Raw genomic sequence first — 26119 nt, forward strand, 5'->3', positions numbered from 1 at the left:
CGGGTATGCCAAGGATCGAACCCAATCCAGAGGATTATAAGTACAGCACTTTAGTCACAAGACCACCATGGCAGCAGAGTAAAAAGTGGATACTATCATCCACATACCACACATTTATGTTTCTTAACTTGATACAAGTTCAAATACATAGTATGTGTGCTTTTTTTAAATGTCAAAAGTATGAAGTTTATATTATTCTTTAGTGCGAGATGCAATGGTGATATAGTGACTAAAGTATTGAGCTCATAATCCTGTGGATCCGGGTTCGACCTTTTGTGTACCTCTGATTTACGACTTGTGTTGGGCAAGCCATTGGTCCAGGTAACACAAGAGTTTTCTCCAGAAGCTCTGGTTCCTCTGTGGCATCCCAAAAATCTCCATTATCTCATATCATAGTCTGTGTAGATCAGCCTCCAATAGCACACCCTGGCCTGGGCAATGACTCTGTTGGTAAACTGGTCTATATAACTGGCTTCATATGGGTGAATAACAGTTAAGTACCCACCAATACATAAAAATATATTCCCAAATAATGTTTTCACTTCACATATTCAACAGTAACTATATATGTCGATAAGAACCTAGAATATCAACTCAACTCTATTCTATCAGCTCACAAAGAAGAAACAAATTTTCAGTACCCTTTTAAAGTCTGTTTATGGAATATTTAACAATGAGGGCAAAGCAACCTTCTGTCAGAAAGAAGAACATTTCTGTTAGTCAATGATACTACTGAATTTCTTCACTAAGAAATTTCTTCCATAACTGTTTGGTCATTTGAAAATCTCTTCACTTGAACAATTGGCATATAATGTTCATCAACAATATTTCGGCTAGAATCTGTTGTTAATCCCTCTCCACACATACCCTCTTTCCTTCCCATACATACGCACACAAAAGAAAAAAACAAAAAATGCAAAAAGATTCCTATATTCCTTTTATTGAAAGCGAAAACATGAGGTAATAAAGTATCTTGATGATAACAGAGTCATCAAAGATGTCTGAGATTTCGTACTCAAACAGCTTGTCGAATAATGGTGCAAAATAAGTATTTCTTTTGATATAGTGCTACATACTTATGGAATAGACACAAATACAGACAAAACAACTACTCAATTTAAATAACTTAGGAAAACAGGTACAGCTGACAAGTTTAAGAATTCAAAAAGACTACTGACACACTAGAAAGTAAATTGCTTGTAGTTTGGCTCTCAATTTCAAACACAATTAATTATACAGTATGTGCTGAATACACTGTTATTCATGTACAGATCCAGAAACAAATTTCAGGTGGCCAAATTTTGCTTCTGGGTCTGTAAAAAATCAATTGAAGTTGAAAATCATCCAAAATTTGTACAATTTTCAAATCACATGTTAAATAAATCTGACAATAAGAGATACTTGTGTTAACTTTCACGGACAAAGGCACATTTCAGATCAGTGGGTGTGTTAATGATTACTGAAATGATAGTAAACGGCTTTTTGAGACCAGACCAGGGATGAATTCTTGCAGTTAAGCTTACATTACTGGAACCAAGTTAAAAAACTAAACATGGAGAGACCCAACACATTAGGAATAATCACTAGTTTTACTCCATTATTTTATAAGTTATTTTGAGTAATGAATCATAGATATCTTATTTTATAACCCTGTATTCTAATGTAGTAAATGTCAGCACAGATCGATATTTTTTCAATATATCCAATATTGTTTTCATTTAAAATTTCATATACCTCTAATATTAAATAAGTGTTCCAATGATTGTTTACTTGTTACGTGTAAATAACAGAGCACTCCAGAAGAATTGTACATACTATATCCTGTGCTGCATGCTTTTGCCATTTAGAATTAATACAATTATAACAAATTTAAATTCAGTTACAGACTAATATGCATTGTTAAAGTCAAAATATGTTTAATGTATTAAAGAAGACGAATGTTTAATAATTATTAATGGTGATATGAAAATAGCTACAAATGTGGTGGATCTTTGTGTATTTTTTCGTGGTTTTTCAGGTAACGTTTCTGCCCAAAGCTAAGGCCACAAAACTCACAAATGAATGGCTTTTCTTGAGAATGAATTCGGCGATGGCAAGTTAGTTTATGTTTCACTCCAAAACTTTTACCACAAATATCACATGAATGAGGTTTCTCCTCAGTGTGCGTAGTAATGTGACAATGTAGTGCTGATCGCATCCGAAATTTTTTACTGCAATAGGAACATGTAAATGGATATAAGTCTGAATGATGTTTCTTGTGAATATATAATGAAGTCCGTGTCTTGAATGTTTTACCACAAATATCGCACACAAACGGACGTTCTCCTGTATGAATTCGTCTATGATCATCTCTAGTGCGTTTGTTGGCAAATTTTCTTCCACATATGTCACAGCCACAATCTTTCACACCATCATGAACTTCACGAATATGGCGCTTTAAACCCATTGCATCACGGAACTGCCTACCACACACATGGCAAGTGTATGGTCGTTCATCTGTATGAATTCTTAAATGTGATTTCATCTTCTCTCTCCATAAAATTTTCTTTCCACAGTGTTCACATTCATATATTGGACGTTCATTATCAGTTTCATGTTCGGAGACAGAATCTATTAAATAACTATCCTCAACCAAATGTTTTACATTGACATCAGCAATTTCTGCTTCGCTATTAACAATATCTAAGTTCCTTTCATTGTATTCTTTCTGCAAATTGATGTCCAACTGTGATTTTGCATCTATTCTCTGAACTTGTTGGTAAACACTGAATGAAGTCAGACACCTGTAAAATAAAGTGTGTAGTGATTACAGCATCTTTGTAAAAATTCATCTGCACAATATTACATTTACAAAACAAAATATCTCCATTATCTCTAGTCATAACTCTAATTGCCAATTTCATATTCCACAACTACGTGCTCAAATTCAAATTATTCTTCCATTCACAATGAACTTATTCTTGTATTCACAGCAAATTTAAAAATCTGAACAATTAATGTATATAATCTTCGTCTTTATGGTCTTCAAGACTTCTGCACATATAAGATAAAAAGTTGTTGCAATTATCTTCTACAGTCTTTTTTTCCATCTTCACAATGTCTTAAAATTACATGCACACACCAAATACCAAATATTTATACCTAAGCAATACTATCACCCTAGAAGATAATAACAATAATGGAAACTAAATGAATTCTTGGTTAAAATTACAAGCACACACCAAATGTTAAATATTTATACCTAAGCAATACTATCACCCTAGAAGAGATATAACAATAATGTAAACACATATTAATTCTTGGTTAAAATTACATGCACACACCAAATGTCAAATATTTATACCTAAGCAATACTATCACTCTAGAAGATATATAACAATAATGTAAACATAAATGAATTCTTGGTGTTCTTTAGTTCTTATGACAGAGGAAGAGATTTTTAGAGAATAGCAATACATTAGTTATTAGATCACACAAACGAGATTTCAAACTTATATGTATCAATTTGAAGAGATTATTTTGTTCTCTGAATGATATTTCAATGAAAATATCAAATATTATTTTGTACAGAAATAATGATTTAGGCTTTACAAAACATTAGGAAGTTGGCTGATTGTATATGAAAACGAGGAATGTACCATTAATAAAATATGAGCAATGAAAAACACCTGCAGATAAAAGATATCTGAGAAGAACCACTACTTATTCACTTCTACCTGGATGATAATAGCATTTCAATATTTTATAACAGTGCTTCTCAAACTGGAGGTTGCAGTGCTATATCAATGGGTTGCAAAAATAAAAATAAGTAAAAAAGGAATAGAACACTTTTTTAGAAAAAAAAAACGAATGCACATATTACGAACACATTTATTAAAAACTACAGGACGTCTGTTTTTATGTGATCGATGTGTGTTTTTTTTTATTTTATTCATCAATATGTGAATTCACATCAGAAAAATAAATTATTTTCAACTGGTAACAGACGATTCCAATGTAAATTCAAGTTTTAATGTTTCATCGGCTGATATAATAGATCAGTCAGTTGAATGTGTTTTTCATTTTGAAGTGTGTCCGTATGTGGATCCACATCACAAAAGTAAATTGTTTTCATGTGATAAAAGACGATTCTATATTTACTCATCAATGCTGCTATAGAAGAAATGACCTTTTCGCATAAGTAGAACATGAGGAAATAGACCAAGTTTCCATATCCACTTCAAGGGGCAAGCCAAAACTTACCCAATTCTTTCAATATAAATTGTAGTTTTAATGTTTCATCAGCTGATATAGTAGTTCAGGGAGTTGAATGTGAGTTTCAACTTAACTTTGCAGCTGCAACAATGTTTTCATAAAATAGAGTATCAATATATTCGAGAAGTCATCATTATCATTCAACAAATAATCTGATAACTGAATTTTCTGCTCACATAAATGAGTCTTCAGGCTCTTCAACAGCAGTCAATGAGAGTCTGCTGGATAATTTTTTTTTTCCCCAATATAATCCTGAGTGTAGCAAGTAGAAACCTCTTCAAGATAGATAATCCAAATATCAAGTATTTTAACAAAAGCACTGACTTTGTCATTAAGATAATATTTTTGTCAGGCCCACATAAATCCCAATTCAGGTCATAAAATCGCGAATATGTATGAGTTAAGTTAAGTAAGCCAAGACAATCTAAGACGTTTCATTGAAAAATCCATAGTGACAAGTGGCGGACAAGTTCGTAGTTGGGGTTTTTCTTGAGATTCTCCCATTTTTCCCCATATTAGGCATTACATCATTCCATCACCATTTCTCCATCATTCCATAGCATTCCCCAATTCCCGGATGGTGACGCACGGATTCCATAGCATTCCCCAATTCCCAGATGGTGATGCACGGAAGAGGCTGGCCTAAAGACGAGGGGGGGGGGGGGGGGTTGCTTGCTCGAAACCTGGAAACCAGCGAATCTTAGTGTAGTCAGCTGGTATGGGTTTGGAAATGTGCCAAGCTTAAGGGTTAACACAATATATAGTGACGCGCACGCACGCACGCACACACACACACTTCTCCAAAGTATTCAGAAATTTTGTTTCCTGGCATTGTCCTTTCCGTTGTCATGATAATCTAGATCAGAGGCATCACAGAAGAAAGAGTATTCAATCACAGCATCTAAAAAATCTCACCTCTATGCATTTTGTCATGAAGTAACACAATGGAAACTCGCACACTGTCGCAGCGACTCTGATGCACAGAACACCTCTGGTCATTCGAAATAATTGGTCTGACTGGTTTTACCTCTCGGGAAGGCATTCCTTCTTTTCTGTTTGTGTGTCAAGGCATTCTGAAATGTATTGAACTGAGTCCAGTACTTGTAATGGGTTACTCTTCACTGGTTTCCTTAAAATCCATTATGGCTGTACCATGCCATGCTGGCCATTCATAATGAGTTTTCTGTTTAAGTCTACAAAGCACAATAGGATTCATATGAATGAGAAAAAACAAAAGAGAAACCGTGAAAAGGGAGAAATAGTTCTGAGACCAAAGTGCATAATGGAGTACAGTGATCGTATGTTTGGGGTTGATCATTAGTACTAAGTTCTCGCTTCATTCCTTATTATGAGGAAATACGGAAAGGGCCACAAAAGAGGTTCTCTTCTATGAAATGGGCATATTACTTATCAATACAATGCAATGTAACTGCATGTAAGATCTTGAAGGGAAAAAACCCAGGAAAGAAAAAAGTAAACAAAGTTTCGACTGAATCTAGCAGAAGACATTTTAGAGGGGATGACTTCGCCTAACTACTATGTTCGTGAAGGTGGGCTCAGAGAGAACCATCGATAAGATTACAAGCACAGTGCTGGGCTCATTTCCTCGACATATACCACTTAATGAAAAGAAGAAAAAGTCAGCAAGAACCTGCGGTTTGTGCATCTCACAAGAAACGAAGCAAATCAACGTGGGAATAAAAACAATGTCCCTTCATATTTCTGAATTGCTTACTCTCCAAAATTTTTAACAAAAGATTACGAGTATAATATCACAATAATAAAACACTCTTCATCGAAAGGACATTTTTTTCTCTATTTAGTGTATTAACTTCTTGTGCATCGCAGAATATTATTCCTAACCTTTCATAATCTATTACAATTCTATACATGTTATGACATCTGTTTCCACTACGTCTACTATGGCAGATACTGTTTCTGAAATTCCTTCAACCTTAACAGGTAATCTTCATTCATTTATATGTAACTTATGTGAGAAATCATTTACAAAACATGGACTAAATATTCATATAGCTCACAGTCACAGTCTTACACAAGACTCCCCATCTGTTAACATAAACCTCCATACTTCCTCTTCATTCAAAAGTAGCAGTCAAGACTTGGAAGTTAAAATTTTTAATGGAAAAAAAAAAAAATAGACTCAGAAGAATCAATTTCAAACTCTATATGTGGTAAATCATTTTGTTGTATCAACAGTCTTATATCTCGTGCCCATCCTGATGTATATTGACAAAATATTTCAACAAAATATTACCAGACTCCTAGAATTCCAAAGGTTAATGATAACCTGAGTCAAGATAGTTCATCTCTTAAAAATGAAGAGGACTTAAAATTTTGGGAACAACAGTTTTAAAAATAAATAATGAATTTAGAGATCGTAATAAATTTGATGAAAATAAGCTTGATGAACTTAAGCATAGTTTCCTTATATTTCTACGGAATGCTACAGCTCAATGCAAAGGTTCTGAACACCCAGCTGTCAAGTACTTTCGAGCACAGAAAGCCAAGAAACTCAGTCAGCAACAAACAAACTTTTCTCAGACTAGTAATCCCACAAGTTGTGATAAATGTTTTCGAGAAAGGAAAAAACAACAATATAATTATGATCTCGTTCAACATTATTATTATTATTATTATTTCAGACGAAAGAAGTAGTTCAAACTGTAATGCATGATACAGATGCTACACAATGCAAAATTCGCAATTTCTAGTATCTATGAATTTTATTCTGAAACATTAGAAACAGAAAATTTTTCCACTTTTGATAACTACACTTTCCCTGAGTTTGATGGTATAAAAATGATTTTCACCATTTTATATCAATTGAAGACATACAGCAGGCCATGAAAGGAATATTGATACGGCACCTGGCCCTGATCGGATATTACTTAAGGTAATAAAAGAATTTAAATACTCTAACATTATTTGCACTATTTCCAACATAATGCTTGCTTGGAATTATATTCCCAAATCCTTTAGAAGAGGCTGTACCATCTTAATTCATAAATCTGGAGATCCGACTATAATTACTAACTGGCAGCCCATAATTATTTTCTCTATTTTATGCAGAATTATTGAAAGGACTTTAGAAAAAAAAATGCGACTATTTCTTGAATTATCTTTTCAACAAAGAGGATTTGTAAGAACTCCTGGAACATTTATTAATTCTTCACTGGTTAACAGCTGTCTTCAAGACTCTAAATGAAAGAAGAAAGACTGTTGTATCACGTTTTTGAACGTTTCCAAAGCGTTTGTTAATATCGAACATCAACAAATTGAACAGTCTATTAATTGGACCTCTGTTCCTCAGGAAATGAAATTCGTAATAAAAATTTTTCTGAACTAATAACTATTGTCTTCATTGAATTAGATGCAAAGACATAAGAAGAAACATCCCCGCTCATAGAGGAGTTGCTCAAGGATCGCCTGTATCGCCCATTCTGTTCAATCTGGCTATTGATTTCATTTTTAAGGAATTAAATGATCCTGAATATGTCTCTCAATTTGGTTACCAATTTACACCATACTACCAGAGCTTAACAGCTCTAGGATTCTCTGACGATACTGCCCTCATATCAAACAATATTCAATCAGCTATGTTTCTAATTCACACTACTAATATCGAATAGGTCTACAACTTAATACCTCTAAATCCAAAGCCATTGTTATAGAAAAAGGAAATCTAAAAACATCCACCATTATAACAATAAGTGGTTTGAATACAATGTCAAAAAATATCGATGACACCATTAAATATTTAGGGGTCACATATAAAGATGAAATCATTTTAGATGAGAAAGGCATTATGAATAAATTATATACTAGTATATCCAAACTAGTACATTCAACACTTCTCAAACCTGATCAAAAGATAAATATAATAAACCAATATATACAGCCAAGCCTGATTTATCCTCTACAATGTACTCCATTATCAAAGCTCAAACATAATTCTTTGCTTGATGTTGATAAACTGATAAGTGCTGTCAAGGAAATAACTGGATTGCCAAACGATAGGCCAGACAGTAAGATTTATAGTTCCAGGAAAGTTCGTGGTCTGGGCATTATGAAAGCTTCGTGGGAAACATTTTTGCAACATATTAATGTATGCAACCTATTAGATTTCATTGATGATCCTCTCCTTGCGACAACAAGAAATTTCGCATAAGAAATAAGAGCCAGTATATAACACCTTGGTTTCCTTCTGAGAAACAGCGAAATCTAAGAAAGAAATTACGAAATCAACAGTTTGAAGAATGGAAAAAGCTTAACCACTGCAGTAAAGGTATTTCGCATTTTTCAGAATAGTCAAAATCAAATTCCTGGATGTCAACCAAGAAAGGCCTTTCCACCTGTCAATGGACTAACGCTATAAAAATGAACTGTAATATCATCACAGCACATAGTGTCCCTAGTAGGAGCCAAGAATCCTGTTACCATCATTGCAACAAGTACAAAACCCTCCCTAATGTTCTTGGTTTCTGCAAAAAAAAAAAAAAGGGGGGGGGGAACTGTTGCGAAACAATTGACATTACTGGGTTAGAAGCCGAATTGCTGAATGTCTCAAGAAGTCTGGAAAGTCTGACATTTATGAAGAACTACATTGTATTTCGTCCACTGGCTCTACCAAATGCACCGACAACATAGCAATTGATAACAATCAGAAGATTGGCTTCATAATCTATGCGACTATCAGATTTGAGGGAACTAAATTACAACTACAAGAAGTAGAATTTGGGGGGGGGGGGGAAAGACATTATGAGCCCTGCTCTACTTATCTGGAAGAGAAATACCACATACCTTTTTGTCGCTGGGAAGTAATTGGCTTGCTCTTTGGTGAAAGGGGCACTATCTCCAGATTTTGCATCAATTTCTTTCATTGTTTCCATATTGAACTTTTTTGGAACTTCAATATATAGCCATTAATGTTTTAAGACATTCCTTGTTAATTGTAAATAACCATCTGTACAGTACTATATATGAAAAATAAATTATTTCTGTCAAGGAAGCTGCCCCCCCCCTCAAAAAAATAATAAAATAAAATATTGATCTACAATTAATTTAGGTGCTGTTACCACTCAGTACCCCCTTTTCAAGGGCAGCTATCCTTTTTTTCAATTGAGGACCGTTTTTGCAAAACTTGCTAACTGCAAAATTTGCAAAATTGAGATTTTTATGGATTCGTTAACATAAGGCAGGCCTTTAAATGATGTTCAAAGCGTCTTAGTAAAATTGGGTTATTTCTCTTCATTGTAGTGTGTCAAAGTGTGATCGTATTTTCAAAACTTGAGAGATATAGCAAAACTTGCTTACTATAGTGTTTTGTCTCTACTGTAAATTTTAGTTTTTTCAGATGGCAAGTTCTGCAAAAACGGTCCTCAATTCTTCTCTCTTAAATGTCACTTACTGCAAGGCTACCAACACACAGTCTGCAAGTGGGGACTTAAATGATTTCAGGCACTTCGCGCATCTTTTTAAATAATATCTTAATGCTTCAAAAGTATGTTATCACTCTGACTTATCTTACAAATAAAGCTTGTTTATTTTCAAGGTGCTATGTCATTTTCTTCCGAAAAATTCCAAGGATTCATTTTTGAGAAAAAGGTGTTTGGTTTCCAAGAGCTGAACTAACTTTGATGGCTTCATACTTTCAGAAGACAGAACTTGAAAGCAAACAACATATTGTATCTATTTGATGAAATAAATCCATACTTTAACTCTAATTCTACTACATTTTATTCATCGATTCACCAGGTGTAGACGGCTCACTTTGTTTTGCCACAATTGTCTGTATAAATTGATGACTGACTTAATAAGATAATACTGGATAGATTAATTTTTTTTTATAAATGTAACATAATATTTACATTATTATTGAAGCAAGTAGCACAGTAATTACACTTTTATATGGAACAAATATTTATTGTTATATATTGTTTAATCATAGTTTTTACAATCAAACAAGCAGTGGTAAATGTCTCATGTTTCTAATAACACTCGTACACGTTACCTTACCTACTTCTCAAAGTACTCAACAAAACTCTCTCACTCAGACTTGCATGGGCATGAGTGAGATATTTCCAAAGTATCTAGGTAACAATCTTGACCGGTGTTGCTGTACACTAGCAATAAATAACATCTCCAGGATTACATAATTTCCATCATATTGAATAACAACCTGCATTTTTTCAATTAAATTAGTCTATTCTCACTACTCTTTATCTATATAATTTTAGAGTAAATCATTTCTCTAGACTAAATCATTTAAAAAGTATTCACCTATTATGATGATGAACAAAAATGCTGATAATACCCAAGCATTTCTTCCATCACACTACAAATTATAAAAGATTCTCTATGATGAGATGTAGCACTTAGGAGGTTTAGTTAAATGACTATGATTAAATATTTCATTTTGATATAATTCTTTATTGAAGTGACACATGTATACACAAGTCTCAATCTGCGAAATTTCAAAACTAATGATCTTCCGTACTACATATTGACACAGTTTTATAATGAAACTACATAGAAATCCTATGATGTGTTTTTTCGTGGTTTTTTAAGTATCGTTTCTGTCCAAAGCTGAGACCACATTCAGAACAGGTAAAGGGTTTTTCACCTGAATGGATTCTTGCATGTCTTGTCAATTCATTCTTCACTCTAAAACATTTACCACATATATCACAGACATGTGATCTTTCACCAGTATGAGTAGTCACATGAAGAAGCAAACCATCCTTCCTTCTGAATTTTTTGTGACAGTAAGAACAGTGAAATGGAAATGTGTCTAAATGATTTTTCTTGTGGATATAAAGTGAAGCTTTAGTCTTAAATGTTTTCCCACACTTATCACAAACATAAGGACGTTCACCAGTGTGTATACGTCGGTGATCATCACGTGTAGCCTTTGAAGCAAAGCTTCTTCCACAGATATCACAATTATGTTCTTTTATACAATCATGGACTTCTTTGACATGACGATTCAACCCTTTGGGTGTACGAAATTGTTTTCCACACACGTGACAAGTATATGGCCGTTCATCACTATGAATTCTCATATGAATCTTTAAATTTGATTTTGTTGATAACTTCCTTTCACAAATTTTGCACTTGTATATAGGACGATCTGCAATATCAGCAAGCTTCATTCTTTTCTCTAGATTCTCACTACCAGATATACTTTTAGATATCCTATCCACTACACATGAAACGGTACACACTTTATATTTCCCTCCAATGACCTTGCTTTGCTTTTCACATTCTTCACTAGCATGTATGTTTTCGCCAGCATTTGTGTGAAATGCAGTTTTCTGGATATGCTTACGATTTTTCTTTCTTTCAAATTTGGATTTTCTCATAGACTGACTAATTTTGTCTACGTCTTCACTGTGAATTTCCAACGAACTGTGATTTAATTTCAACGCATTTTTAGCTTCGAGGAATGAAGTGAAAGGTTCCAAAGGTAGCTGTAGATACCTGAAAGATAAATGTGGCAAGTAAGTACTGCTGACAATTGAGAATGGTCGACAAAAGTTAAGAACCATAATCGAAATCATAGTTTCTTCAATTAGTTAAGAACCATAATCGAAGTCATGGTTTCTTTAATTTGTTAAGAACCATAATCGAAGTCATAGTTTCTTTAATTAACAATAAATGCTGAAAGTTAATTATAGATGATTCAAAAAGTATGTGCAATTTTAATATGAATTGTAAGTTATCTCTGAATATGTTTTACACGAATTTGAGCTACTTTTACAGTTTACGAAGTAAAAGATAAAATATTTGTTCATTCATTTTCTATTAATAACTGTTAAAAACGTAATTTTGATCATCATTGATACTGAACACGGTCCTTCACGTTTTTCTTAAATTCAAGTATGTAAGGATGTTGGCATTCTCTTTCTATACTTAGCTTTTTAATGAAACAGAATAATTATTATAATGGCAGTATATTCTACTTTTATTTTGCCTGCTTCTGGAAATAATGTTGCCATCTTTGCTTATTTGTAATTGTGAAGTGGTACTGAAAGATAGAGAGATGTAATGGATTTTTAGTGAAAGTAACACTGTGTTTAAAACTTCAGTGAAAATGGAAAAATTCATGTTTCAGTGAAGTTCGTTATGGATTCTACAAAAATTTTGATCAAGGTAAATTTAGGAAATAAAAATAGTAACTAAAATTAAAACATTACATAATATTAGAGCATATTGAAGACACAAATAGCAGAGACATCATTTAGCTATATTATAGCAAAATTAAGAAAACTACTCTGCTCATTTTCTTAATTATTTTATCATGGAACCAATTGCGCAAAACTTACGTACTATAGGGCTAGGAAGTTCCAGAACTCAAAGTAACTACATTACAATTCCGCTTGAAACTCTAAATCAATAGTGTCAAAGTTGTAAGCTCCAATACCAGTTGTGGAGCTAGATCGGAGAGTGAACTTGCTTATGTCTGTGGAAACACCGGAGCACGCAACCAGTCTAGTGGAACGCTCCGCTCCGTTTAGTCCCTGTCTGACATCGCTGCTCTAAATGATCACTTCATAACACCATAGTCATTGACCATCGCCAAACAGAGAAACAGTTAACAATAGTTGACTTGACAGACAAATTCTACTCTTCTTATGTGACACAAAATGAAGTACGAACAGCAATGAAACAACTAAAGCTCAAGAAGTAGACTGCATAAGTATTATCTCAGTGCTCAAAATACTGAACATAATTATATCGACACTCGCTCATATATTCAATGCTTCTCTTATTACTTCAACCCATCCAACTCTCTGGAGAAAAGTTCTTATCTGCCCACTTCCCAAAATTAAAAACCCTTCATGTGCAAATGACTACAGTCCAAACAGTATCCTCCCTGCTCTATCAGAAGTTCTAGAATGTATTGTAAATAAACAACTGAGGAACTACATGACCGAACATTGTTTACTTCACAATTATCAGTCAGGACTCAAAACTGAACACAGCACAACTACAGCACTTTTAAGGTTAATAAGGATGTTCGTCAAGCCTTCAATGAATGGAAATTCACATTATTGGTGCTACTTGACTTTAATGAAGTATCTGACACAGTACACACAGAACTTCTCTCATATAAACTTAAACAACTTAATCTTTCTGACACTGCTGTCACTTGTTTTGACTGCCAACAATGTGTTACAGCAGGTATTTTCTTCTCGAAATGGCACATCGTGAAGCCCGAGCACCACAAAGCTCAGTACTTGGACCTCTTTTGTTTATGATATATGTTAATGACTTGACTAAAATGATAAAACATTGTAGACATATGTACGTCGACAATTTACAAATATATAACCATTTTCATTCTGACGAAATGACGGACGCAATAAAAAGACTTAATGACTTAAACTCTACTTTGATGTGGGTTTATAATTTGGACTGAGACTGAACCCAGAGAAATCTCAGGCAATAGTGATGGTCATCATCGCCTTCTTAGTATTGTAGTCTGCAAAAACTTGCCTAGCATTATGCTTAATTCTATAATTATTGAATACAGTAAAACAGTAAAAAAATCTTGGAATCTTTATGGATAATGATCTTAACTGGAACACTCAAGTTACCCACCACACATGCAAGAAAATATTGTTGCTGCTCTACCCTTTGAAGCACGTAAAACACTTTCTACCACTTGCATTAAAAAAGAATCTTACGCAGACATTCGTGATGACCCATGTCAATTACTGTGATTCCTTGTTAACAAACTTAAATTCTAACTGAAATGAGAGATTGCAACGTGTTCATAATGTACATATAAGATTCGTCTGTGATATTCGGAAATTTGACCATGTAACATTGTCTCTTGAGCTGCTCTTGTGGGCTTCTCTAAAGGAACAAAGAATCATACACACTCTTTCACTTCTATATAAAATTTTACATTTCTCTTCTCCAAATTACTTGTCTTCATACTTTCAGTTCCTCACTACTTCACGAAATCAGCATCAATCTCTCCTTTCTATTCCTCGTCACAGAACTTTCCTATACTCATCCTCCTACACTGTATCATTGTCTTGCCTCTGGAATTCGTTACCTAGTGACGTCAGGGATTGTTGGACACTGTCACAGTTTAAAAGTAAACTAGAAAAGTATGTATTATCTCACGAAATCCGTTTCTGAGAAGTTTCCAGAGTTATGCCGAAGTTTTTATCTTTAGAATTTTGGCAATAATTTCTTTTGTTGGATTAACCCTTTTTTCTTGTCTTTGTGCCAGGATCTAGAACACTATATTGTCCCTTTATTAATAATAATGACACTGAGTGCTACTGTTATTTTGTGTCTGTATTTCTTGTATATGTTTTTACTTTTTTCTTTTCTTTCATCATTGCTTAATATGTTAGAAGTATAAATTGAAATAATAAAAATTAGTCTATGTTCAGTTGTTTTTTTTTATGTCATATTCATTGTCACACATTATTACATTAGATTAATTGCATCATGATGGACAATTTTTCTTGTAGTATTGTATTTCAAGTGGTATGGAAGAGAAGGCCTGATGGCCTTAACTCCACCAGAGTGAATAAATAAACAATCTCTCCCAAACTGAAAATCAATTATCCCAAGAAATCCATATATGTTTTGGATAAACATACAAGATCTAGAGTAAACATAAATGCGAAATTCAAAACCCGATAAAAACAGTCATCAATCCACTTGACTGAAATTCTTATTCATCAATAGAGAGATGTATAATAACTTTTAAATTTCAAATTCACTTCCAATGTCATCACCATGATTAACCATCACGAACTAGGCCTAATAGATCTGAGTCAGCCTCATCTAAAAGTATTTTCATTGGTCTTCCTGAACGTCTCACTTGCAACAAAAATTCGTCAAAATTAAAGAGGGAAACAAAGCGGGGGGGAATGAATATGTACTATAATTCTAAAGAGGTTTACTCCTCTCTTTCACACCCTATGGGGGAATGAAGTCTCTTGCTGTAAATGGTGCTGAAAAACTATTTTACCGTAAGGAGATGAAGATGAGTCTATTGGGAAGGCAAGTAATAACCTGGCTTATACCTCCTGCTGAACAGCTCCATGACCTCTGGTGGTGTGAAAGAGAAGGTCTGATGGACTAATTCCACTTGAATAAATAAAATATTATTTCTAAACTTCCACTTGTTACCTGGATCCCTCAGCCATTAGGAACTGGATTCATCACTCACCTTTCGATACCATACAGAAAGTGAAGAGAAGATTGTTGAATTGTCAAGTTTATCATTTTAGTGTTCATTTTATACAGTTTCAGTTTACCTTTAATACATTAATATAGTTTAATTCTTGCTAGTTTAAACTTGCAAGTCTACATAACTACATTGCTTATTGTTGCCATCAACAATGTTGCAATTCTAACGAATTGGAAGAAGAGCAGAGATAATCGTAAAAAAAAAAAGGCAAAAAAAAAAAAAAGACAAAAGTATCAAAATTGAAAGGGGTGCTCCAATTCGCAGACAAGTGTGTGAAATTGTGTATCCAATATTCGGTACAAGAATATTTCGACCAAGAACACAGAAAAATAAAGGAAGATGTGAACAAGACAGTGGCAGCTTAAAAATAAATCAATTTACTGTCATCAAACTTGGAAAAGGGCTAGGAGGGAGGAAAAGTAACACAAATCTGAGTCTTCAATATCACAATTGAGACTTTTTCTAGAACTCCAGGAAGTCATGTCACCATGGGAGAGCAGTCACGAACCTGGACACCTTCCAGCAATGTCGTCATCATTACTACTACTACTACTACTACTGCTACTAGTAACTATTATTATTAATCTTATTATTATTATTATTATTATTTATTAAAACTGAAAAAATGGTTTCCCTTTATATAACTTCTTGTATTTCATCTCACATATCTATTCAACTGTGTCTATCATAAAATTAAAGCAATTTGACAAAGATTTGCGTATGTTGCCTTAACTTTCCTTCTACATTTATGAGTAATGAACACAATTCGTCTCCCCATCCACTTGATCACCATCAAGTTATCAGCCTCAGGATGAGGGGAGGGGAAATGCTACTAGTTGCAATGCTGTGCTTCAACTCTGTACCTTCCACGTGCTTTACTAGATACACCAAATGTCGATTCTTTCCTCATGATGGGAGTAGTTCTCCTACTCTGTGCTAAGAACTGTGAAAGACTCAACCTTTAGAACAACGTTTCTATTTAATGAAATGAAAACATCTTGCAAAACCACTTCTGAACAAAAAGCAACACTACTTCTGTTCTGTAAAATTTTAGTTCACAGTATATAAAAATGGCTTGACCATCTAAAAAATGGAAGAAAATAGGTTGGCGTGATAGCATTAGAAGGAAAATCAGCAGGCAGTCATCTAAATGAAAACCACCATACATGGAAGGTCAGTTGGCAGTCCACTTCCCCAGAAAATAAGGATTAATCACTGCAGGAATAAGTTCATTAGCTCTCAAATAAGTAGAGAAAGAGGAGGTACATAAAAGTTTGCAGCATTTCCAGATGAAGGATGAGTAACTTCTGCCTCAGCACTTTTAAGAACTAGAAGTCCAAAATAACACTAGACTTTCTGCATTAAACAATTATTAAAAAAAAAAAAAAAAAATGTTATTTTGAGAGTGAGAGTGTGTGTGTGAGAGAGAGAGAGAGAGAGAGAGAGAGAGAGAGAATTAAGTAAAGCCTAAGGCATTGTCTTGTACATACAACATAGAATGACAAGTTTCAAGTAAAATTTTTCAGTCATTTCATTGCCAAACTTTTCCACACTACAGACAAGTCTCTGCAGACCTGCCAGATTGCTAAGATGTTTACAAGGCCATTAAAAACTTTATGGAGATGTAAAACTCTGTTCACGCTAACAGGCACATATGTCAAGAGGCTAACTACATACAGGCTATTACCAAAATTAATCATTTAAATCTAAATTTAGTATTTACAAACAACTATGAAAAGTAACATTTTATACAACTCTGAAGTAAAATTTACTTCTATACTCTATCCATTAACCTATTAGAATATTACATTATTTAAAATCTCAATCAGAAATTCCCGTTACAAACATATTGCATTTATTATTCTCTTCATCCTTTCGTCTGAAGATCTCTCTGTTCAAATCCCTGTGCAATTGATATAAAACATTTAGTGAAAATATGTAACACTTAAAAATATTCTCATATAAATTAACGTAGTTAAGTAAATGATGTCCTTGTTCAAAATGATTATGTTATATCAAACAGAAGCCTGTACAATGCTAGCAACTGAAATTAACTTTTGGAAGTCACATCATAAAAACAACGAAAGTCAAATGTGAAGTACCATTATCAGAGAAATTATGGATGTAAAGAAGAATATTCTTGAAATAAGGGAAGATAAAGGTGGTATGGGCACCTAAAAAAATGTCAAGTAAGAGAATTCAAATTACAATTTTAAATTTACATGTATAAGGGAAGACAGCTGGATGAAGTCAGATGGAGTATCACCATGGTCAGAGAAATGAAGCTTCTAATAGACAACACTGTGGAGAATAAAAATAAGTTTTGTGTTAAAGAAACTTGTATATTGTAAAACTCCTTAATAACATTCAATGTAAAATAGTACCTGTGTTAATGTAACACTTCTTGCAAATTAAACATACAAACCAATTCCATATTAGGATTTAAAGAGGAAACTGAATGCATTATGAATGAAAAAAATCGTGTGCAAGGGAGAATAAGATGAGTCGTGCAGTACCAGAACACAGTGTGTGTGTGTGTGTGTGTGTGTGTGTGTGTGTGTGTGTGTGTGTGTGTGTGTGTGTGTGTGTCTATATATAAACACAGTGTGATTCTTACGGTTGTACACACAGTTCCTGCATGCCAACTTTCATCAAGTGATAGTGCAAGATTCGAGATTGCACTACGCACTCACGAGAAAAAAAACCCAACTCTACAATGTGCACACAAAAATGTGCAGCTGCAAATCCTAGTGAAATGTGGTTGTTGTGTATGGCTCTCTCATGGGATAACTTACTAGGTAATAGAAGGTGATTGATGGCTTAGTATTGCAAGCGAGTGTTTATTATGTTGATATCTTAGCAGAATCTGTCTTTGCATACCAAGCAGTCCTTGGCTTTCACCAGTGTATGCAAACATATTATATTCTTGTTGTGATCAATGGCTTTTCGTGTAACTATTGAACAGCGTATTTTCGTGTTGCAAGTTTATTAAGTACGGATCTTTAGGAAGAGTTAAAAGAGTTTCGTGAACACCTTCTCGGAGTGAGAGTTCCAACTCATTTAAGAATTCATAAACTAGTGAATAAATTCAAATGACAAGTTTGATAATGAATAAAAGTTCGCAAAAATTGTGCAGTGTTAACACGTGAAGGATTCAATTAGCAGAGAAATTGCAAGAATTCTCGAGGATGAATAGGAACATCAATTACCTCATGGTACAATGCTTGTGTGCGTGCTAATGGAGAACATTTCCAGCACCTGCTATAATGTAATAACAGATTCATTTTTTAAATTCAATTTATTGATAAAGTGTTCCTTTGTTACATGCATGCACACTCTATAGTCAGTGCCCCTTACTCTGTGCGAGTTCTTGGCAGACTCCCGGCTCCCGCAATATTGCTAGGAGCTAGAGTGTGGGAACAGTGTGTACAACCTGCAATAATCGCACTGCACAGTTAGCCCACCAACATTGTTAGAAGAATTTATTCATAATTCAAGACAGTGATATTTTAACCTTACCTATAAATATAACTGACAGTATGTTACACTATGTCGAAAATTTTCTAATTCCACTCTGTTTTGCCACCTACCTGCTTATAAGACAAAATAAAATAATTTCCAACATCATCTTTCAGTGTGTTGTATAAGAGTCACATAAACTCTACATTAAAATCTGCCACCTACAGAAGATATTTTTACTCAGTACATGGAGAGCAAAACAAGAAATTTGTTAAAATTAAATTTAATATCAAATAAATTATTACATAAAAGTCCACTATCTCACAAGGTTTTGATTTAGACAATAATAATAATAATGTTTTAGCAAAGCTCCAGTCTTCAATCAAAACAAAATTACATTTGATGCCTAAATAAATTTGATTCTTACAAAAATCAAACATCACCAATATTTTCTCTCCTATGATGATTTTTATCATGATTTTTAAGATATCTCTTTTGTGCAAAACGTAATCCACATATAGCACAAACATATGGTTTCTCGTCTGAATGTATACGTCTATGTCGCCTCATATCATTTTTCACACCAAACCCTTTTCCACAGACATCACACACATGGGGTTTTTCCCCAGTATGTGTCGTTACATGGTTCACTAGGTCTTGATGACGCCTAAACTTTTTCCCACAGTGTGTACATGTAAAAGGAAAGAGATCTGAATGTATTTTTATGTGAATATATAAAGTTGCCTGAGTTTTGAAAGCTTTACCACAAGAGTCACACACATATGGACGTTCACCAGTATGAATTCTTCGATGTCCATCACGAGTTGCTTTGGCAGCAAACATTCTCCCACAGATGTCACAACCATGTTCCTTGATACCTGCATGCACTTCTTTAAGGTGGCGAGCCAGACCTGCTGCCCATCGAAACTGTTTGCCACACACATGACAAGTGAAAGGTTTTTCACCACTATGTATCCTCATATGTACCTTTAAATTCTCTTTTACAGCCAGAGTTTTACCACACAAATTGCACTGATAACCAATCGGTCGGTACTTATCCAAATCCTCCAAGTCTGGCTTCTGATCTAAATCACTATCATCATCATTGGTTATTCCGTACCACAAACTTTCACTAACCACGTCCTCTCTGCTCTCCTCCATCTCAACCTTTGGTTTCTGCTCTACTGGAGGGTTCTGGTTACAAGCACTAGTCCTTTTTAATCGACTAGATTGTTTGTGTACTTCTTGTCCTTTGAATGGTCTACCTTTCTTCTTGGCACTTACAGCATACGAACTATGTGAATAACCACCCCCTGCTTCATTTGCTGTTCTCTGATCATTCGATTCAGCTCTGCTCTCTTCCACTTTGGAGTACTTCAATGTACATGATTCATTATGTACAGACTTTTGTTGGAATGCTTTGAATGTTGTAGGAAGAGGCTGTTGACACCTGCAAGACAAAGTTTGCAGAGTGATTACTGCCGGTCCTGGAAATCTTGTGAATTTGCCAGCAGTCCATAGAAAGACATTCATTCTTCTCTTGCAAATCTTTAGTACATCTTACCCAACCCATTCCTTTAAAAATGTGCAATATTTCTGTTAATTTTAGGAAAAGGAAGAAATGCTATGTTCAGTCAAATTTATATTTCCTGCTTAAAGAAGAAAAGTGTGATGTTTAATTTTGTAGAAGAAAAGAGTGATGTTTAATTTTGTAGAAATCTAATGGTCTGCTTCTACAATATAATAAACAACGTTTTTTTACATAATCTTCTGAGTTGAATAAAACAAAAATTCTTATCTGATAAAAAAATTTATTGCAATAGATAATAAACTCCATAAAGGAATAAATAATTACTAGTATTTCATCTAAATGATATGTAGACGTTCGTTTTTAGAGTTACACCATTCATGAAAAATCAACTACTTTGTAATGTCATTAGACCTTTGCACTATGAATATGAGACTAACTTGAATTATGTCATATAAATACCGAAAATATATAATCAATTCTTACTTTCCCATAATATGAATCATTATAAATAATTATTACAATTTATATCTTCACAAGTTTGCTTCTAGAGAATTATGGAGGAAGGGAGAGAACTTATAACACCAACATACAAAAAATGTCATGAATGTATTTCTCAATCATGGAATCCAATGTAAGTACATGCACAGATTCCACATCATTACAAAATTACGAGCTACTTGCTCTGACGCATATCACTCAAGTGGCACTAAAAGCCAATACTAAAACATCCTTTCGTTACAAATGGTAAATTGCTATATGAAACTTACATTCTTATTTCTTGCATCAGTTTTTCTTTAGAATTCATACCATGCACGTGAAAAAACACTGCACTGAAATAATGCCATAATCACACAGTCTATGTACAAAACTATCTCATAATCTGTTTATACATGCTTGTAGGAAGTTCTCAAAGCTTTCATGTATACCTCCAGTATTATGTATGATGAACAGCAACCATTACTTTGTAGAGACTGATTTGAAATCAATTGGATAAAGTCTAAATGGGGAGGAGGGTGCCAAGCAAACAAATGGTGAAAAATACCAACATTGATTTATTAAAATTTATTTCTTATTAATTTGTCTTGATTTATTCCACAATTCATAAAAATGTTATACACAAACACGTACCAAGTAAAGAACTTAATTATTCAATTCACAAATAGAAAGCTACTGGCCTAGATCAACTAGTGAAATTAATCAAAAATTCATCAGGCAGTGTGCTGCAGTATTTGAAATGAAGACATAAAAACTTTCCTCAAAGTCTATATAGCTGCTAAAAAAAATTAGCGGAACAGATTTTTTGTTGGCCTTTATATTCGTGGTATAAGACAGCTATTTTGTAGTGCGCAACTATGGAATAACGGTTAGCATGTCTGACAATGAGACAAATGGGCCTAGATTCAAATTCTGGTTGGAGTTATATCTGAGGATTTCCCTCAACCAACTGAAGCATAATTGCTCGGTAACTTTAAGCTAGGCCCTCAGATTCATTTCGTCATCATTAATTTAAATGTCATTGTCATCATTACCATAACCAGGGGTTAAGTTCATGGTGCAGTGTTCTTGTATACATACAAGAGCATGGACATTCGGCGACAAAAATCATTCACAAAACAGAAATAGTAAGCACAATAAGCCTCAGGCTGCAGTGCAAGCATTCAGGTCTCTCTTCTATATTAACAAAAAAAAAGTATTTTGTGACTATATTACCATAATGTAGAACATTTTCTCTATTCTGGAAACAACATTTGGGTCACATCTTCACTGCATTTCAAGTTCAAGAAAACCAGTATGATTTAGCTAGATTTTCTTCATATGACTAACGGTCATTTTCAAACACATTAGAGGCCATATTCAATGTTGTGGTTTATTTAAATATTATTCTAAACTTACTTACTTGTGGCTTTTACAGAACCCGGAGGTTCATTGCCACCCTCACATAAGCCCGCCATCGGTCCATATCCTGAGCAAGATTAATCCAGTTTCTATCATCATAATCCACCTCCCTCAAATCTATTTTAATATTATCCTCCCATCTCCGTCTCGACCTCTTCAAAGGTCGTTTTCCCTCCGGCCTCCCAACTAACACTCTATATGCATTTCTGGATTTTCTAATGAAAAATCACAAAATGGTTGAAATCAAACAAAGCTGAAGTCGCAAGAGCTGTCACCCTTATTCAATGGGCAGAGACTTGTCAGATCATTGATAACCTCCATTACTCTTTTATCAGTAGTGTACAGATGTCATGCACTACATGGAGATAGGACAGTAGAAGAAAAGACATGGTCTTGGATGTAAACAAAAGACAACAAGTAATCAAGCTAGACTTTTGGTTCTCTCTAGGGTTGCCAACTCTAGAGGACGGAAATTCAGGACACATTAAAAAAATTAAAAAGCACATAAACTTATAATGAATTTCAATGTAAATACACTTGCATTTTGATGCTCAATTGATTAATTAGAATTGCCTTCATATTATTATTTTTTTGTAGCGGTGTAGCCCTATATTAAAGAATATGCCATGAGTCTGTACACACTGAAAAGCACAGGATTTGATAAGTATACATGTCTCTACACTCACTACACCAACATTGTTTGGAAGAATACTTGTTGCTTCCTTTGTTTTTATTAGCTCTTTGTTTGTTGAAATTAATAAAAAAAATTCTCTACATGACAAATTAAAGTTCATCTTTAGTAAGAATTCTGATTTTACAAGTTCTGGCCTCATCTGGATCCTCTTGTCAGTTCAGAGATTCTTCAGTTTTTAAAAACACTCGATCCACATGAGCATTGCTAATTGGAAGAACATGTATGTGTTCAGCAATTTTCTTTAAGTTTGGCACACACTATGTATCTTCAGAACAGTGTCTCAGCATTCTTGTGGAGTTGGTAGATCTTTCAATATTGGCATCATCTCTTTCAATAAGCAATATTCCTGGTACAATGCATCACGATTTTTAAAGTCCAGTTCTATATTAACATGCAATATATTCACAATTCCAGTAAGTACATGATTGTGAAAGTATCATTAAGTCTTAGAAAAGTGATTTTCTTAAGAAGTGAAGAATCATACTCAAACCATTTTTGCAAACAGTCAATGGCCTCTGATACACATTCAGTGATTCCTTCTTAAAGAGATGCACATCAGAATCACTCAAATTCTTCAAATGGTGATTACTAACAAGCCACTAACTACACCAATGGGCACCACGAACTTTCTTCTGTGTTCTATTCAAAGAGCTTGTAATACCTACAAAACTCTTTGCTTCTATTCAACAAAAATATATTGTATAATTATAAAATGTCTTTGATAGCCATTGCAAACTACATCGGATCTCTCATATCTCGTATATAATGAAATATTAATATGAAATTTCAGAATATAATATTGCAATGAACAAAATTTCGGACATTAAGCATCCTGAAAACAATTTCATTTTTTCCTGCATAGAGGACTGATTTCCTGACAATCCGGAAAAATTCCAGACGATTGGCAATCCTAGTTCTCTCCCTTCTGTGTCAGAGCAATTCCACTGCCCATGACTTGCAAAGATGATTCATAAGTGGCCAGACAGTCAGGAATAGACTGAGCAAAAGCAATTTAAGAGCTTGAAGACCTCTACATGATCTTCATTTAGCGGTCCATCACAAGCAAGCATGATAAAGATTCACTCTGGACTATGTAGATTGGCAACTTCGACATTGGAGACGAATACTGTTCACAGATGAATCGAGGTTCTCCCTGACTTCATATGATGGATGATTATGTGTGCCTGGAAATATGTATCAACCTACTTAATTTCAGAAAATTGATAAATTTGGTCAGGGCTCAACTATGGTCTGGGGAACCATCAGCTTAAAAGCCAACTGTCCTCACCATCATTCCAGAGTGGCTAAATTCAATTGGCTATGTTAAGAATATATTAGAACATCATGATGTTTCTGCAGCAGAATGTATGAGTGTTGATTTTTTCTTCAAGCATGACAATGCAAGACTCCATGTTGCTGCCATCTCCATGAACTTCCTCAACAAGTACGAATAGATTGGCAAGTGATGAGTCCAAATTTAAATGTTATTGAACACCTATGGAGTACACTTGAAAGACGCATCTATGAATGCCCTCGAGGTCCAAAGTGACTTTCAAGAGCTTGTCATGGCACTAAATGAAGAATGGAGAAATATATCCTAAATGATTATAGGCTTGTATGGAGATTCAAAACTAAATCCAGCTTGTGGAGAGCATATGAGGTCTATGGGCAAGCAGATGGTGTGTTGCTGCTGTAGACAATTTTCAGCAGGATGCCAAAATGTGCATGACGAAGAGTGCAGTGGGAGGCCAACCATCATCATAGACGACCTTGTGGAGCAACGCACAATCTGCTTACTCATAACGTTAGGCCAATAGACCTGGCACAGCTGACGATCAATTTCAATCGGCGCTATGCCCTGTGCATTCAAAAACTTTATCACTGATCACACTTCACACTCGGCGGGAGCTGGAATAGGAACGTCCATCTTCAACCAATGCAACAAAGCTACTGAGAGCACTCGGGAAGTCCGCTAGCACATGCGCCATTCCAGGACATTACTATAGTCGCTTCGCGCAACATATGGTTTGCTAGCTGTGGGACGAGTGGGAAAGTTACTTTATGGACGTGCCTTGTATGTTGGGTAGAACTGTTTAGATACATTATACATTCAGTATAATATTGATTTTGAAAACCAATATTTACTTACAAATGGCTTTTAGAGAACCCAGAGGTTCATTGCTGCCCTCACACAAGCCTGCCATCAGTCTCTATCCTGAGGAAGATTAATCCAATCCCTACCATCATATCGCACCTCCTTCCAATCCACTTCAATATTATTCTCCCATCTACGTCTTGGCCTCCCCAAAGATATTTTTCCCTCCAAGTTCCCAACTAACACTCTATATGTACTTCTGGATTTGCCATATGTGCTACATGCCCTGTTCATCTCAAACATCTGGATTTAATTTTCCTAATTATGTCAGATGAAGAATACAATGCGTGCAATTCTGTGTTGTGTAACTTTCTCCATTCTCCTGTAACTTCATCCCTCTTAGCCCAAATATTTTCCTAAGCTCCTTATTCTCAAACACCCTTAGCTTCTCTTCCTCTCTCAAAGTTGTTGTTGTTTTCTAATGCCAGGCATTTGACAATGAAGTCATTTGACCTCTTGCACTACAATATTTTTCAAAGATATTATCATGACCAGCCACTGAAGCACAGATTTTGAGATGTTCCGAATCCATTTCTTGGTTTGAGTTGCACAATGGACAGTTAGGGAACTGATATATTCCAATTCTACGCATGTGTTTGGCCAAACAATCATGGCCTGTTGCCAATCTAAATGCAGCTACAGACGATTTTCGTGGTAAATCGGGAATTAACAAAGTGAGAGTCCAAGTTTCACAACCATACAGAACAACTGTTAATATAACTGTTTTATAAATTCTAACTTACAGCTTTTTTGAGAGAAGACTGGATGATAAAAGATTCTAAACAGAATAATAACAGGCAATTTCCCACATTTATTCTGTGTTTAATTTCCATGTCATATGTTACTGTTGCTCCAAGATATTTGAATTTTTTCACTTCTTCGAAGATA

General features: G+C 34.5%; 1 protein-coding gene across 24 annotated transcripts in view; it reads right to left on the reverse strand.

Moving 5' to 3' along the window:
• The window catches only part of LOC138693202 (retinol dehydrogenase 13-like), a 544367-nt gene that overhangs the window by 361186 nt on the left and 157062 nt on the right, over nt 1–26119 (reverse strand). The window contains exon 6 of one of the 24 annotated variants that reach the window (XM_069816974.1): nt 1895–2783. The exons of 21 other annotated variants lie outside the window; for them this stretch is intronic. In XM_069816974.1, the coding sequence (XP_069673075.1) occupies nt 1973–2783 (811 nt within the window). In that variant the 3' untranslated portion in view covers nt 1895–1972. Of the gene's footprint in view, nt 1–1894; nt 2784–10704; nt 11755–19222; nt 20406–26119 lie in introns of those variants that run through there. 2 more of the 24 variants (XM_069816970.1, XM_069816965.1) reach the window with 2 other exon arrangements.

The sequence above is a fragment of the Periplaneta americana genome, chromosome 17 (genome assembly GCF_040183065.1).
Source record: "Periplaneta americana isolate PAMFEO1 chromosome 17, P.americana_PAMFEO1_priV1, whole genome shotgun sequence".
NCBI classification, from domain to species: Eukaryota; Metazoa; Arthropoda; class Insecta; order Blattodea; family Blattidae; genus Periplaneta; species Periplaneta americana.